The 16,250-nt window shown below is 36.0% G+C and overlaps 3 protein-coding genes across 3 annotated transcripts; 2 read left to right on the forward strand and 1 right to left on the reverse strand.

Moving 5' to 3' along the window:
* Positions 1–385: 385 nt before the first annotated feature.
* Positions 386–9,284, reverse strand: LOC125650004 (uncharacterized). Its single transcript, XM_048877934.2, has 2 exons — positions 8,609–9,284; positions 386–1,069 (listed from the first exon to the last, which is right to left on the reverse strand). Exons 1-2 carry the CDS (start codon positions 9,132–9,134, stop codon positions 444–446), a joined length of 1,152 nt encoding a protein of 383 aa, XP_048733891.1. The 5' UTR covers positions 9,135–9,284; the 3' UTR covers positions 386–443.
* A 1,596-nt stretch (positions 9,285–10,880) lies between these two features.
* Positions 10,881–11,687, forward strand: LOC130054511 (craniofacial development protein 2-like). The gene has a single exon (XM_056164476.1). The coding sequence runs from the start codon at positions 10,881–10,883 to the stop codon at positions 11,685–11,687; it is 807 nt and encodes a 268-aa protein (XP_056020451.1).
* A 78-nt stretch (positions 11,688–11,765) lies between these two features.
* On the forward strand, positions 11,766–12,698 carry LOC130054512 (uncharacterized). The gene has a single exon (XM_056164477.1). It carries the CDS (start codon positions 11,766–11,768, stop codon positions 12,696–12,698), a length of 933 nt encoding a protein of 310 aa, XP_056020452.1.
* Positions 12,699–16,250: the final 3,552 nt, after the last annotated feature.

The following is a 16,250-nucleotide window of genomic DNA, read 5'->3' on the forward strand; positions in this document are numbered from 1 at the left end:
GAAATTTCCTATTGTGTTTAGATGAAAAGGGGAAGATAACGAACTTCTATAAGGAAAACAAAATTAAAAGTTGGGCAAACATGGACCACACTGGATAGGGATAAGGTGTCGAGGAGGAGTAAGCCTCTCCTGTGACATCCCCCGTGAACCCTATATCTTTATAAGTAAACGGAGTAATCCACAGTCAAAATCAGTGTAACAATTGGTATGAAACATGACAGTCAGCATTTGATCTAATGACAGGTTGTATTGGTAAACTAGGTCGTTAATAACAACCATAGAATTTGCGGAATGCTGACTATAAACAAGATGTGAAGTACCCTATACTGTTTGAAATGACGCTTCACGTTCGTTACCGGTATATTACAGTAATTCAACTCTGTAATTCACAAAACGCTATAATATTTATATATAATAAAAGCACTATGTTTCGTTGTACAATGTTATTTGCTTGAACATGGAACATTGCCCTCTAATTGTGATCCATCCAAATGATTGACTAGAAACCAATCGTTTGTCTTCTTTTGAATTTCTGCATTAACTGGCTTGTTGTTAACAGTCTTAAAAATCCCAATCCCTGCCCGAAACTGTCCCTTCTCTGAAGATTTACATTCCACTTCCGGGTCCTGTAAGTTAAATTCCACAAGCCGAGTACCCTGTCCAAGTTCATGAACGCCAACCGGGCAGATGTAGTAATCGGTCGTTTCAATCGCCTCTTTTCCCGGAGACTGGCCCTTTGCAATGATCTTATTTTGGCAGGTTTTCTTGATAATGTTCTGTCTAATATAAGGCCGGTTTGGGTCCCTTTTTGCTTTGCACATCCCGTTTTTGAGCTTATTCTTCACCACATCGTTGAATTTTTCAAGAAAGTCAGCTCTTTTCGATGCTTCCTTTTCTGATTTCTTTACTTGAACTAGAATAAACGTCTGTTTTGTCCTTCTTGTATCATCTTTGGCGTATTGAGGAAGTCTACCACGTAAAAGATTATAATTTATTTTCTTGCCCGCCTTCACAAAAGCAATGTGTTTGTCTATAAAGGACTGGTCAATCTCTCGCTTTGCTCTTCGTTCTGAAACAAATTGATACTATTATTTCAGTGTTTACAAATTAGTAAAATTGTGGAAGATTTCAGATACAATACGTGAGCTTATAACGATTCGCAACTCGATCACAGAATTTTCAAAACTAAAGACTGACTTAACTTCGAAATTGACTGAAATATCGCCGGTTCAGCTTAACACCCTTTACTTGAGCAAAAAAAAACAACAACAAACAAACAAAAAAAACCAACAACAACAAACAAACTCCAATTGCTGAGGTTAAAATCAAAATCAAATTTATCACAACCTAATGACACAGATTGGAGATTGATGGTAAAATAAATAATAAACGACTTTTAATGGAAAAGTATGCACTGCATGTAATGGCGATTGTCCGTTTCACCAAAATAAAGTGTGATATATAGTGAATATATACCCAGTAGAGGCATCAGTTCTTATTACACTGCTAAAATGGCTTATTGTCTTACCTGCTTTTAAATACAAAGAATGCGATAACACTACACAGCACAGCAGAATGAACGAAAAGTTACACTTCATGGCGGTTAATTATTTTGTTACTAAAAAAAGGAATAACAATTCTAAACAGTCGTGTCAGATTTTAACAGTATGGAATACTTTTTAGGACTGGATTAGATGTAATTGACATTTGTTAATCCCGAGAACAATGTACTTCCGCATCATAACGAAAACATGATTGCTCCTCTTGAAATCGATGAGTTGAGATCATGCACAAGGAAATAAGGTTATAATCTCTCTCTCTCTCTCTCTCTCTCTCTCTCAATATTTAGTATGTTTATGTAAGGATTATAGTATTGTGATATACCATTCTTTCTATGGATATCAGGTATGTTTATATTATGATGGTATTGTGTAGTACAGTATCCAATCTCTAGAAATCTATATATAGTATTGTGATACCCCATTCTCTCTATGGATATCAGGTATGTTTATATTATGATGGTATTGTGTAGTACAGTATCCAATCTCTAGAAATCTAGATATGCAGTTAGATCTCATTCGAAATCGGTAAGGAAAGTTGAGAAATATTTGAAAATCTAATCTAAAACTTTAAGAACAGGTATCAACAGCGGGTTTCTGTTTTCTGTCTAATTATTATATTCAGACAGGCATAGAAGAATACTAAATGAACTAAATGTTTGAGTATGAAAGGTTATATTTATTATATTTAGACACTCAATATTTCATTGGTATTATATTTATGATACTCAGATACACAATACATTTGAACATACTAGTATCTTATTGTCTAGATGTTATACCAAAAGGATTCAGCACAAGTTCTTAAAATTTAGAACGCCCTCTCCTATATGACAATTGATGATATAAGATAATGTTCAAGAAATGAAACACAAAGGTATCAAAGGTCAAAAGATGATTTGCTTTCATAAAGCAATTATATAATAAATTATATCTGTCGATATGTATGTACAATTGATTAATATATACATGTGTGTACAATTAATTAATACATGCATGTAGTACGTACAAAGTAATCGCTATGAAAATTCCATCAACTCAAAAACGACCAGATCTCTTTATAAATAACTGAACATAGGAAAATAATTTTTCATTTTCTGTGGTACATGCGAAATAACTGCGATTTGGTTGTACATCTACATTACAATAATATAGTCCAACTACGGTTCGATATTGTTCAATTGTGTTAACCATTATCAGATAAAGAAATCATACATTGTGTTGTCATGGAACCTACCTCAACGAAACCTATGGTATATTCACACAATACATTTACACTTTCAATGTGACCTTTGATATCAGTTAAAAAAGAAAGAACAAAGTAAAAAAGTAAACAAACAACAAAAGAAAACAGTGACTGTGTTCATCCCTAGGCAAAACCAAAAGTCTGTTGGTAGCATCTAGGTTAAATAACAAAAAAGGTATGTACAAATATACATATTCTGGTCGGAACAGCATACTTTGGAAGGAAAAATGAGGGTTACAATGTTTCTGTAATGAGTACATATATATAAATAAACATGAGGATTACAATGTTTCTGTAATGAGTACATATATATATATATAAATATGAGGGTTACAATGTTTTTGTAATGAGTACATATATATAAATAAACATGAGGGTTACAATGTTTTTGTAATGAGTACATATATATAAATAAACATGAGGGTTACAATGTTTTTGTAATGAGTACATATATATAAATAAACATGAGGGTTACAATGTTTTTGTAATGAGTACATATATATAAATAAACATGAGGGTTACAATGTTTTTGTAATGAGTACATATATATAAATAAACATGAGGGTTACAATGTTTTTGTAATGAGTACATATATATATAAGTATACATGAGGATTACAATGTTTCTGTAATGAGTACATATATATAAGTATACATGAGGGTTACAATGTTTTTATAATGAGTATAAGTAAACATGAGGGTTACAATGTTTTTGTAATGAGTACATATATATAAGTATACATGAGAGTTACAATGTTTTTATAATGAGTATAAGTAAACATGAGGGTTACAATGTTTTTGTAATGAGTACATATATATAAGTAATATATATAAGTAAAACGATGCATGTACAGATGTACATATACAATGCAAAATGGAACTAATGATAATAATATAATGGTAGTGATCATAATAGCATTGCATGCTAAATCAAAAATGAATACGCATGGAGGTTTATATTAATCAGATCCTGACTGTGACACAATGTGGTAAAGGTCATTGAAGGAGCGGATCAGGTGTTTTGGCCCCCTCTCTTCAAATTTCACAAAGATGCGCCCGTCATTCGTCCAGTATGAGTGTACGTCACCTTTGCGTTTTGCTTTAGCCAATTCCTGAATCATTCCCTGTCGGTACTTCGTTAGGTCCTCTGTCAAGAATATTGTAGTGGTTTTGAGTTTCCGTTTTTCTGAGTATACTGTTTTCGATTTTCCAATTTTTGAAGTTACAGATTATCTGTATATTTCCACTTTTGTTGGGTTTGTCGATTGGATGGGATCGGGAAATATAATCGTCTGTCAGATCGATATTCATATTCTTGCACAGCTCTGTAACTATCGCGTCGGTGTCTACACGATTTCGATGATGTTGCTGATGTTGTTGGGTAGTCACTGGACAGTTGTGGAATCTGAAGGAGTTTCTCCTATCATACTGTTCTAGCTCATCTACCGATTCTTCCAATCCACATATTTGTTTCTGAAGGTCTGTATTGCATTCCTCTGCATCACTTATTTGTTTTTTAAGCTCACTGATCTCTTCAGTTTGTTTTTTTAATGTCTCTGTCAGCTGATGAAATACTGACTGGACAGCCTTTTCTATAGAAGGTGTTATGGCATTGGCCAGTACAGTTACTAACTGTTCCATCAAACTTTGGTCACACATAGCCGATTAAATCAGACCTAGTAAACTGATGTTTGACACTCGGATTGTATAAGGGGCGGTTGAGCAATGGGGACTGCATCTGTTGTTATAGTTTGAGTGGTACATGTTGTGGGATCAGACAAAGAGTTATTGCTTGCAGAAGCCAATTCACAATTACCTTCCATACTGTTGATTTTGACAGTGTCACCAGAAGTTTTTTTTTGCATTTAGATCTGGGAGGGATGCAGACAGAAACCTCCTGCGAGTTATTTTGGTTTGTTTATCTGATGGGCTATTAAGTTTCCTCTTTACATGTTCCGATTTTTTGAGTTGGTTATCGTTACCCTCACTCGACACCGAGCTCCTGTGATCATGGCGTAACAAGTGACTTGGATTTGTGTATAGATGGAAGTGTTTGAGTATCGTATTGTTACATAGGGAAAAGTGGATCGCATGATTTTCAAACGTGCTGCGTTTCGTTGAAAAACAATAATACAAACAGTGTGCGATAAACGTATGTAGAAATCACATATGCGAATATCATGCAAAACAAATCTGCAAAATATTCTATCACACATATACATGTCTGCAATAGCTTTTAGTGATATTCATTTCATAATCATGTAGTATTCTCATCAAAGACATCATTGTATTTTGGACGAATAGGATGTCCCGATTCACTTCCTAGAAAATATATTGATCAGCAAGCCAAAAAACAACAAAATAGATAGTTTGGCAAACACGGACCCCTGGATTTAATTTTGGAGATACTCCATTGCTGGGCTCAAACAAAGCGACAATTTTTGAAATTTCAGGCAATATATTTATGTAGCATAAAGAATAAATTACCGTTTGAGGGTATAGTACTTTACAACATACAAAGATATAATATGAAAGATTACAATGCATTTTCATAAAGAATTATGATATTAATATAAAGAAATTCAATGCGTTTTTGGCGGGTTACAAAAGCCTTTTTAACTGTATCAATTTTAAATTGCTTCTTTATAACATTTATGCAATGAGTGAGACTGTACATATGAAATGTCTTTTGAAATTCTGAACATTAGGGTATTCAATATCGGTGGGAACCCGCTCTCTCTCTGTGTGTGTATTTAATATATACAGCATTACTAACCAACAACATTCTTATACCTAAAAGTGTCAGATCTACAAAATAGATATGATCATAGTTATTTCGGATTTCAAACATTTCGGTTGAGCATCACTGAAGAGACATTATTTGTCGAAATGCGCATCTGGTGCATCAAAATTGGTACCGTATGAGTTTTACATCATACAAAGCACTAAGATAAGGACACAATGAAAAGTGTCCGTTTCCCGGCCTCAGGAAATAGTATGCCCCCTGATCCCGGAAGTTCGATCTTTAATCCAAACAAACGTTGTTTATTATAGTCGTTAGTGCATCGTATTGACTGATAGGGGAAACGTTAAACTTTGTTATAACTTTGTGGTAATTGTGAATTATTCTTTGTGAATGGTCCGGTTGGTGCTGATCATGGTATAGGTTAGCTGCAGAACTGTAGCTCTCTGAAAAAATATTTTGACATAACAGAGAGCTACAGAGCCACCCCTTATAAAAACCTTCGATTTACGGCGCACAAAAAGCTGCGCAGGGTTGAGGCCTTATATCGTTGTATTCTTGAGTTGCTGTCTCATAAATTTAATATAAAAAAATTCTTAACATATTTCCCTACTATAATTGTGTCTGAACATACCTTCAAATATTCATTAAAGCCCCATACGATCTGAAAACTCCCAGCTTCAAATGATTTCGTTTGTTGACGTAGCCATGTTAGGTAGCCGGTCAATTTGAATCGTGGTTAATTTCCATACTAGCATAATATCGTCTAGATGTGAACTAATAACCCCACAAACATTTTAGCTAAATATTTTAAATAATATATCATCCCAGTGCCTTTAAATAATAATTATTCAAATAGCTAAACTCACGGCAATGCGGCTTTCATTAGTCTGGTCCGGTCTCTATCCCTGCCACACGAGTGTTAAGGACTTTAGTAGCATTTTCATGAATCAAGAGCTTATTTTACCTTTAGAAAAACTTTATTTTTTTAATTTCTATAAATTATTCGTATTGATAATAAATGAAGAGCGAATACATAACATATAACGTTTATGAATAGATACCAACAATTGACCGGCTACCTAACATGGCTACGTCAACAAACGAAATCATTTGAAGCTGGGAGTTTTCAGGTCGTATGGGGCTTTAATGAATATTTGAAGGTATGTTTAGACACAATTATAGTAGGGAAATATGTTAAGAATTTTTTTATATTAAATTTATGAGACAGCAACTCAAGAATACAACGATATAAGGCCTCAACCGTGCGCAGCTTTTTGTGCGCCGTAAATCGAAGGTTTTTATAAGGGGTGGCTCTGTAGCTCTCTGTTATGTCAAAATATTTTTTCAGAGAGCTACAGTTCTGCAGCTAGGTATAGGTCAAACTACTTATAACAAGTCTGTACTAGATTATGCTATTATTTCACTAAATATGTTTAAAATCATTTCAAATTGTAATGTACTTGATTTCGACCCAATACTGAGTGATGTTCTTAACCCAGTTAGCTTGTCATTATGTACAAAGGGCACACCTGGTTCAATACCTTCTAAACAAAGTGATGAAGAGAATTGTGAGATAGATACTGTTGTTAAACCACAGTGGCTAAGAGAAAATTCACAGTCGTTTATTAATTGGAATATGTTTGGTTGTGAGTGTTTGAGTTTCCATGACGGCCCCCAATGAGCCTCTTCCTCTTTTTCGAAAATCAGGATTCAATTTATGCGTTGAAATTTGATTTTTCTGTTGATGTCAACACAACATAACCAACACAAATCAACCATTGCACCTCTAACAATACAGATGTGAACAATGCTATAATACTGGAAGTAAATAATAACTTTTTTGCACTTAATATACAAAAAATTTATAATATTGAATTTGAAAGTTTAAAGTAATTTCACCCTCCTGTGATGTCATCAGATTTTACAAAATCAATGATTTATTTAGATTTATGCAAGACAGGAACATAAATTTTGTTGGAGTCTTTTCCAATAGGTGTTGTAAAAATCTTGTTAATAATAAACAATTTCAAAAGTCTAAGTTATAGATGAATAATCAATGATGCGTTTTAAAATATTGAATTCAAGGGCAATAACTCAGTTTTTATTAATTTCTTTATCAAGTCTATTATGCAATAGATTTCCTTTATTTTGTACAGGCATTTTGTATATTTTTGTGAAGATACAGTTTCATGAAATTGTTATGAATACTCTAATATTGTCATAACCAGTTAGTATGAAATTTTGATAATGCTATTTAAGGAAAATTGTAATTTCCTGACGGTAATATATGATTCTATTTATGTACGCCTCGTTTCTTAAAAAGTGTGATGACCTATATATATGTATTTTATTTGTGAATTTGTTAATTTTAACTCTAATGAATGGAAATAAACAAACTTTTTAAACTTGTGTCCTATAGCTTACATGCACGTAGAATATTGCAAGTTATCAAAATCTATATTTGGAATCACAGCTCAGCTTTCTGTCATTTGTCAAATCGTAAGATTCCACATACATTGATTTTGAAACTTAAAATTTTACAAGTTCAGGGTATAAAACCAGAGGAGTAAATTGTCGATTTTTTTAAGGTCATACTTTTCTAATTAAAACTCCCGAGAAGTACGACTGAGCATCAAATAAGGAAAAGTTTTCTGATCTCATCCAAATATTTTCCCCAGAGCGGACTTCCACAACCACGGTGGTACTTCCGCAATCATGTGTAGTTTGGTCTTCCGCGACCAGACGAGACAGAACGACATTATCACGTACAATAGAAGCGCGCGCGAAACTTCCAATCTGGGCGCAAATTGTAGCAGCAAACAGGTACATTCCTGATGTTTGACAGCTAAACACACCATTCCCAGTGCGAAACTGGTTACCGATATTGGTTATCACCTCTCTGAATGAAATCCTTGTTTTGTCGGTGTAGTTAGCTTCTTGTCCTAGATACACATTGAAACCAACTGGGTCCATCTTCAAGCTCTCTAAAAGAGATGCATTTTATGTAATAAAAAGGGAAAGATATAGAACTTGAGTGTGAATTTGCAGTTAAACTTACCGACATTGGACAGAATTATCTGAGAAACGTTCTCTGCAGTACTTGTCTGGTGCATCAAACTCTGGATCTGACTGTCCAGGGCAGCATCCGCCGTCTGCTGACTCTCCGCTCGCGATATCAAATCCGAGAGATTCTTAGAAAACCCATTCAACTTTTTCGAAAATTCTTCCAATGAACTTTCCGTTTCATTCACAAAAGTACCAAATTTGGTCAAGTTTTGTGATATCATTTCAATATTCGGTGATGATTCCGTAAAGAACTTCTTAACTTCAGCTACATCCTTCTCGTATGACTCAATCAGATTCTTTGAAATAAGAGAAACTTTAAGTTCTGCTTTTGATAGCATGATAGACTGCTGTCGTACATCTTCATATAAATCAGCTATTCCTGGGAATTTAGCAAACAGGTCCAGTAAGTTGTCGTCTGCGTCTCCAGTCTGAATGAGAGGCTGACCGTTCAAACCAACAACAAAACAAAACCCAACAACAATGACGAACACCGTTCCATTCCGCCTGTCCTTAGCCATGGCGCCTATATTTATTTTATGGCAGATAATTGTTTAACATCCTAGTTAATTTATGGACACTTTACGTACACAGTATATTCCATTTCCGTTGTCACTTCTCAAGCCGATGCTATCTAAAATACCACTTGAACTAAAGTGTATGTTTGTGTTTACTCCAATACTAAAGCGTGCTTTAACTCGTTTTACCACTTACATAGCAGCATTTTATTTCCCGGGCAATGTATAGTCAGGGATGTTTTGTGTCACTTTTATCAATGGCCACAAAAAGACCCCTTGAAGTTTCGCATCCGAAGCCAGACATTTGAACAAGAATTTCAGAACTCCTGAAGAAAAATGGTTTACAATCATTACTTTGAATCCCTTCTGTAACGTACATCTGCTATAGACCAATGACTTATCAATAACCCAACATAATGATGGGATTTTAAGTTTTAACTCAGAGTTGTCTTTCGTAGTCATCGGTTTGATGGTTGATTGTTCAGCCTTATTTATTTTGTGGTCTCATCCAAAGGATCACCCCATTTAGACACCTCTTACGACAAGCAAGGGGATACTGAGGACCTATTCTATTCCGGATCCCCACTGGACGTATATGTATATGGAAGTTTAAAGGTAATAGAAGACAAAAATCTTTTGCATGAAAATGAGTTCTTTAATTACTTCATAAATGTAGAAAGGTGTATATAACGAACAGCGGTCAATCTCATAATTCCTATAAGAAATACAAAATAGAGAGCTGGGCATACAGACCCCTGGATGTACCAAAGGTGGGATCAGGTGCCTAAGAGGAGTAAGCATCTCTTGTCGACCGGCCACAGCAACCGCGAGCCCTATAACTTGATCCGGTAAACGGAGTAATCCGTAGTTATCAGTGTGTCAAGAACGGCGTAACAATCGGTATGACATAAGGAGAAATTCTTACCATTTGGCTAATTTGCATGCCGCCATCTTGGAATTCGAACTATCAGTCAAATGTGTAAAATCACAATCGTAAACTAACCTCTGCATAAACACACGTTTCCAGCATCAAATCCCATTCTTCATGTTTGTATCTTTTCAATGAAACAACTTTTAATGTAACTCATGCAACATTCGGAGTTCCATTTATAGTAAAAGTTTTGAATCGAAGAGCCCCATTCAATCTATCGTAAGCATTTCAAGAATCTTCGAAAACCACAAAAAGTCCACTTTTTCACTTCAAAAAGCAACGGATACAAAATAACGATCACTAATTCCAGCATCGGTAACGGAAAATTGATATGTGTTTTCCGGAATCTGTTCACAAATTTACTGAATTATTTTTCAAAAAAGTTCGTTTTTTTAAAAATCAAATCCACCGTTTTTGGCATTTGTAGCACTCAAGGCTAACATGAAGGGGATCTCGGAGTAGTAAGGACCCTAGAGGTGCAGAGTGCAGGCCCACCGGCGCGTGGACATGCCCTGGCTCTCACCAACCTTACCCCATCTATGGGTCAAATAGTTCCACTGCCTTGTGGATGGCTTTGGTAAGTCAAAGGCTATGGAAGAAAATCCAGAAAGAAAATCCGTGTCGATGAACACGAAAGCAAGGGAAAGCAATCATCTAAGGGAAGGACAACCCCAACAGAAAACCACTGGTCCTCCGAGTTCAGGGGGTTATGCTTAGGGCCAGCAACCCTAACATGTTAAACAAAAGACGCTACAGAAACCTTAACCAGAGAACAAAATGATGGAAGAAGGATTGACACCATTCAAGACACTGGAAGTATGACGGGTGAATCACCCATCCCGATAGGAGATGTCCTTCGACCGAAAATAACCCGTGAAGTGGGCTGCTGGAACGTGCGGACCCTCTACCAAACAGGAATGTATTACAAGATCGAGCTCCTAGGAGTTAGTGAAGCCAGATGGACAGGTAGTGGATCAAAACAACTAGTATCAGGACATCAGATACTCTACTCTGGAAGAACCGACGACCATCATAGCAAAGGAGTAGCCATTATTACAACAAAGGAGGTCCACAGAAGTCTTTTAGAATGGAAACCTGTGAGTGAGCGAATAATAACAGTAAGATACAACTCAGCCTTCGCCAAATTGACTGCTGTGGTTTGCTATGCGCCAACAGATGATGCAGAAGATGAAGAGAAAATATCTTTCTATGACAGCCTACAAAAGGTAGTAGACGACACACCATCTCATGATGTTCTGCTTATCCTTGGAGACTTAAATGCTAAAGTTGGAAAATGCAACCAAGGTAAAGAAACCATCATGGGCCAGCAAGGAATAGGAGAATGTAACAACAACGGAGAGAGACTATGCACTTTCTGCCAAGAAAACGACCTAGGTGGAACTATATTCATGCACAAAGACATCCATAAGACAACATGGAACTCACCAGATGGTCATACAAAGAACCAAATTGACCATATTATCATCAACAAGAGATGGAGAAGTAGTCTTCTCGATGTGGTTGCAAAACAAGGGGCTGATGTGGGAAGTGACCACTCTTTAGTACTGGCAAAAATCAAGTCAAAACTGAGGAAATCAAGGAAAAAAGATCAAAGACCACCTTGAATCAACATCCAAAAACTCAAAGATACAAAAACCTTGAGATCTTTTCAATTAAAAATCCAAAACAAGTTTTCAACACTCATGGAACATCCTGATGAAATCGATATGGAAACTTTTAACAAAGTATTAATAGAAAATAGTCAACAAATACTTGGCCCAAAGAGAAAGAAAAAAGAAGAATGGATTTCAGATAAAACATGGAAAATAGTAGAAGAACGAAAAGAGAAGAAAAGTAAAATCTTATCCACAAAATCCAAGAGGCAAAAGGACCAACTCCAGGCAGAATATCGGGCTATTGACAGGGAAGTAAAGAGGAGTGCAAGAGCTGACAGAAAGGCATACACTGAAAAGCTAGCTTATGAGGCAGAACAAGCAGCTTCTAAACAAGTCATGCATACCCTCTATCGAATTACAAAAACATTAGCAGGCAAATTTCAGTCATCAGAGCTACCAATTAAAGACAAACAGGGAAATGTACTATCAAAAGAAGAAGACATACTGAAACGCTGGAAGGAACATTTTGAAGAAGTATTTAATATGAAAGACCCAAAGAACGAGGCAATAATATTACCAGCCACGGACACATTAGATATTGATACTGATCCACCAAGTATAGAAGAGGTAAAAAAGGCAATCACCAAACTTAAAAATGGAAAAGCTGCAGGCATTGATCAGATACATGCAGAGCTCTTCAAGGCCGAAGAATACTGGACACCTACACTTTTGACAAATATCCTACAGAAGATCTGGGAATCAGAAAAAACACCATCCTTCTGGAAAACTGGCCTTATAGTTAAATTACCAAAGAAAGGAGACCTCTCAAATTGTAACAACTATAGAGGAATAATGTTGCTTTCCGTTACCATGAAGGTTCTAAGCAGAGTGATACTGGACAGAATTGCAGAAGTAACAGATCCCTTACTGCGTCAAGAACAAGCAGGCTTTAGGAAAGGGAAGTCGTGCGCTGACCAGCTATTCGCTCTCAGACAAATTCTAGAACAAAGCAATGAATGAAACTCCCCATTATACATCAATTTCATTGACTTCACCAAAGCTTTTGATAGTGTTAATTGCCTAGCCCTAGAAAGAATCCTTCGTCATTATGGAATCCCAGATAAAATCATCTCCATCATCAAGATGCAATACACTGAACTTAATGTCAGAGTTATCTGTGGATCAAGCCTATCAGAGGAGTTTAAATTGACGACAGGAGTGAAACAGGGATGTCTGCTCTCTCCTCTTCTCTTTACCTTCTGCATCGACTGGATTATGCGAAAAACAACTAGAAGCAAACGAACAGGGATTACTTGGGGTATGACAGAAGTACTTGAAGACCTTGATTTTGCGGACGATATTGCACTGTTATCTCACCGTCATCGAGACATGCAAGAAAACACCACCCAGCTCGCAAAAACAGCTGAAACAATTGGCCTTCATATAAACACCTCCAAAACTAAGATCATGAAAGTCAATACCATATCAGAGGAACCTATCTCCTTAAATGGCACAAACATAGAAGATGTCACCAACTTCCCATACCTAGGAAGTAAGATCACCACTGATGGGGATTCAGAGGCAGATGTACAAGCTCGCATTTCTAAAGCCACAGGAGCGTATGCTGCTCTGCGGAACATCTGGAGGTCAACAAAGTTTAGCACCAACACCAAAATTAAGATCTTCAAGAGCAACGTGCTTGGGGTCCTACTATATGATGCTGAATCTTGGAAAGTAACCAAGTCTATTTCCAACAACCTGGATGTATTTCAGACCCGATGTCTCCGCAGAATATTGCGCATCTTCTGGCCTAACACCATCTCAAATGACGAACTGTACAAAAGGACAAACACCACTCCTCTATCCCAGACGATCAGAAAGAGAAAATGGCTGTGGATAGGACATGTATGCAGAATGCACCCAAATTCCATCCCAAGGGTTGCTTTGAAATGGTCACCAACTGGCAAGACAAAGAGAGGAAGACCAAGAGAGACCTGGAGAAGATCGGTGGAGAAAGAAATGAAAGATAACAACTGGAGTTGGGGACAGGTCCAGAAATGGGCGAAAGACAGACCAACATGGAAGTCTCTGGTGACGGCCTTCTGTGCTGACCAGCACGAAGAGGACTAAGAGTAAAGAGCGTATTGCATGCCAATTTACTGCCCATATGCACTGCAACGGTTATAATACATATAATATAGCAGGCCTACGCAATATTGCAATCTAATTAAAATTATACTTATAGATCCGCTCCTCTACGATACGCTTCAATATAAGATTTAACAAATCCCCGTACGAGGTCGTCTCAGAATGACCTTGGATGTTGTCCAATCAGAACATCGCCTAGAAAATTTCGAAAATGTTCGTTCTATCGGAACTACTTAGCTTTACAGAAGCGTCCCGATAAATCCGAGTAAACAAATCGACATGGCGGCAGCCATACTTTCCTCGCCGAGAACACCACAAGGGGTGTACAGTTTAAGGAATATCTGTTGTCTTTGTGGTTTTTCTTTTCTTGTAAAAGAAATAGATAGCAAAGGTAATGTTCAGTCAAAATATTATTCCGATTGAAATTAAAACTAACCGAGGAAAAGCGAAATGTGATTCTGAAAGTGATGGTCATACCTTGTCGTGCAGAGGGTGTGTGTGTAAAATGCTTTAGCAAAATTGAGAAAATTATTAAATATAGACGAGAAATTGATCTCATCATATCACAATTTCAAGAAAGCATGAGGAGGAACACGCTGAAAATAACACCGGGATCAACAGCAATGATCCAACGAGGTCTGCGATCACCAGAGGTTAGTTTTTATTTTCATTTTGTAAATCTAGACCGTAGACGGAATGAAAACGAAAAGATGGAATGACAGATAGGGTATAGCTCATATCACACCTCGGTGTCTTATTTTTTCCTGTACAGCCATATACATATTATATGATTGTAAGAACACCACAGTCAAGGTTTTCATTCCACTTTTGTAAAGGATTAAATGCGGGTGGTTATGTACCAATTACCCGTTTGACCGCGTGGTTTCGACACAATTGCATGTTCGACCCGAGTGGTTTCGACACGAATACATACATGTAAGTCCCGGGTGGTTTCGTTCATTAAAATGGAAAATATAATAATTCAGATTTCATAAAAGTTCGATAGAAGTGAGTTTAGAATGATTATTTAAAGAAACTAAGGTTATTTTTTTAATGAATTGTGAAAGTTGATTCATTTATGGCCCTATGCTGTATAATCATTAAGTGTTATTAAATGTGTGGTATTTCATAGTCCCAGGCCTATGCTGAACATTACATGTACAGTAATTTACAAGATTCAGAAGTACAATATCACCTTATTTATCATAAAAAACATTAAGGTCTTATATATATTATATATATCTTCTTCTTTTTTCAAATATTAATGCAAAAAGTATGCTATAAATCTTCAATATTTTATATGCAGGTGTCTGCACCAGAATCCAAAACTACACGCAGGACAGGAACTCAACCTATTCACATGGGCATACAGTATTATATAATAAGAATTTCATTGTTATAATCGCCTAATGGCTCCTTAAAAAATTAACGAAATAAATTAAAGGGTTCCACTTTTTTCTGCTAAGTGCATGTAGTGTATGCATCAGCCCATGCACATTTTTTGGTGATTTTTAAAAATGTTTCTAAGGTCACAAGGACGCAGACACCATACCAGAAAGTATAAAGTTTGTTAATGCAGATATCCATGCTGATCAAAATCCTACAGAAGGTATTATTTATCAATGATTATCACAAATACTGAAAATATACCCGATATGAAGCTTTCTGTATTTTTGTGTAGATATAGTATGTGAGGGGATCAAAGGATCTAATTTTGATTAGTTTGTTTTAAACAAGGGTTTCTAATCGTTTCTCATGTGGACAGGGGAACTGGAAGCTCAGTTTTGTAAAGTATATTATAAAACCTATTAGTTGTGAACTACTTTTCTTTTTTTGAAGTAAGTATGGCTTTTGCAAAGAACAGTGCGACATTTAACTCTGGACACGACAAAAGTCCGGAGTTTCGCCAACCCTTTTATTAAGGATACAAATAAACCCTTTACAAAAAAAGATGGGATTTTATGTTCACAAGACATGCACCAACATTTACACTTGTAACTATTGTAGTTTTTAAGATATTTCACCTGAAATCAAAAAATCCCATGGGATTTTGGAGGGATTTTTAATCCCACTTGGGGGATTTTCACTCCCACCAAAAATCCTGTGGGAGAAAAAATATAATTTCTCCCATAGGATTTTAACTCCCATATTTAAACTTATTATGGGATACAATGTCCCATAGGAGGAAATGTCCCATAATGAACATGAAATGGCAGTAAATATCCTATTTGAGCATGAATGGGAATAGATATCCCAAATAAAGCACAGGATGGGATTTTTATTCCATGAATATAACAATAAAACAGAAAATTGTATCTTAAAAAGTGTTGTTTGTCATGATTCTTAAAATATACTTAAAAGCCAAGGCATGACATTAATTTTTAAATATATATAGTAATTATAAACTCTTATGTGTCGGCCTAT

Source organism: Ostrea edulis, chromosome 5, assembly GCF_947568905.1.
Source record: "Ostrea edulis chromosome 5, xbOstEdul1.1, whole genome shotgun sequence".
Classification (NCBI taxonomy): Eukaryota; Metazoa; Mollusca; class Bivalvia; order Ostreida; family Ostreidae; genus Ostrea; species Ostrea edulis.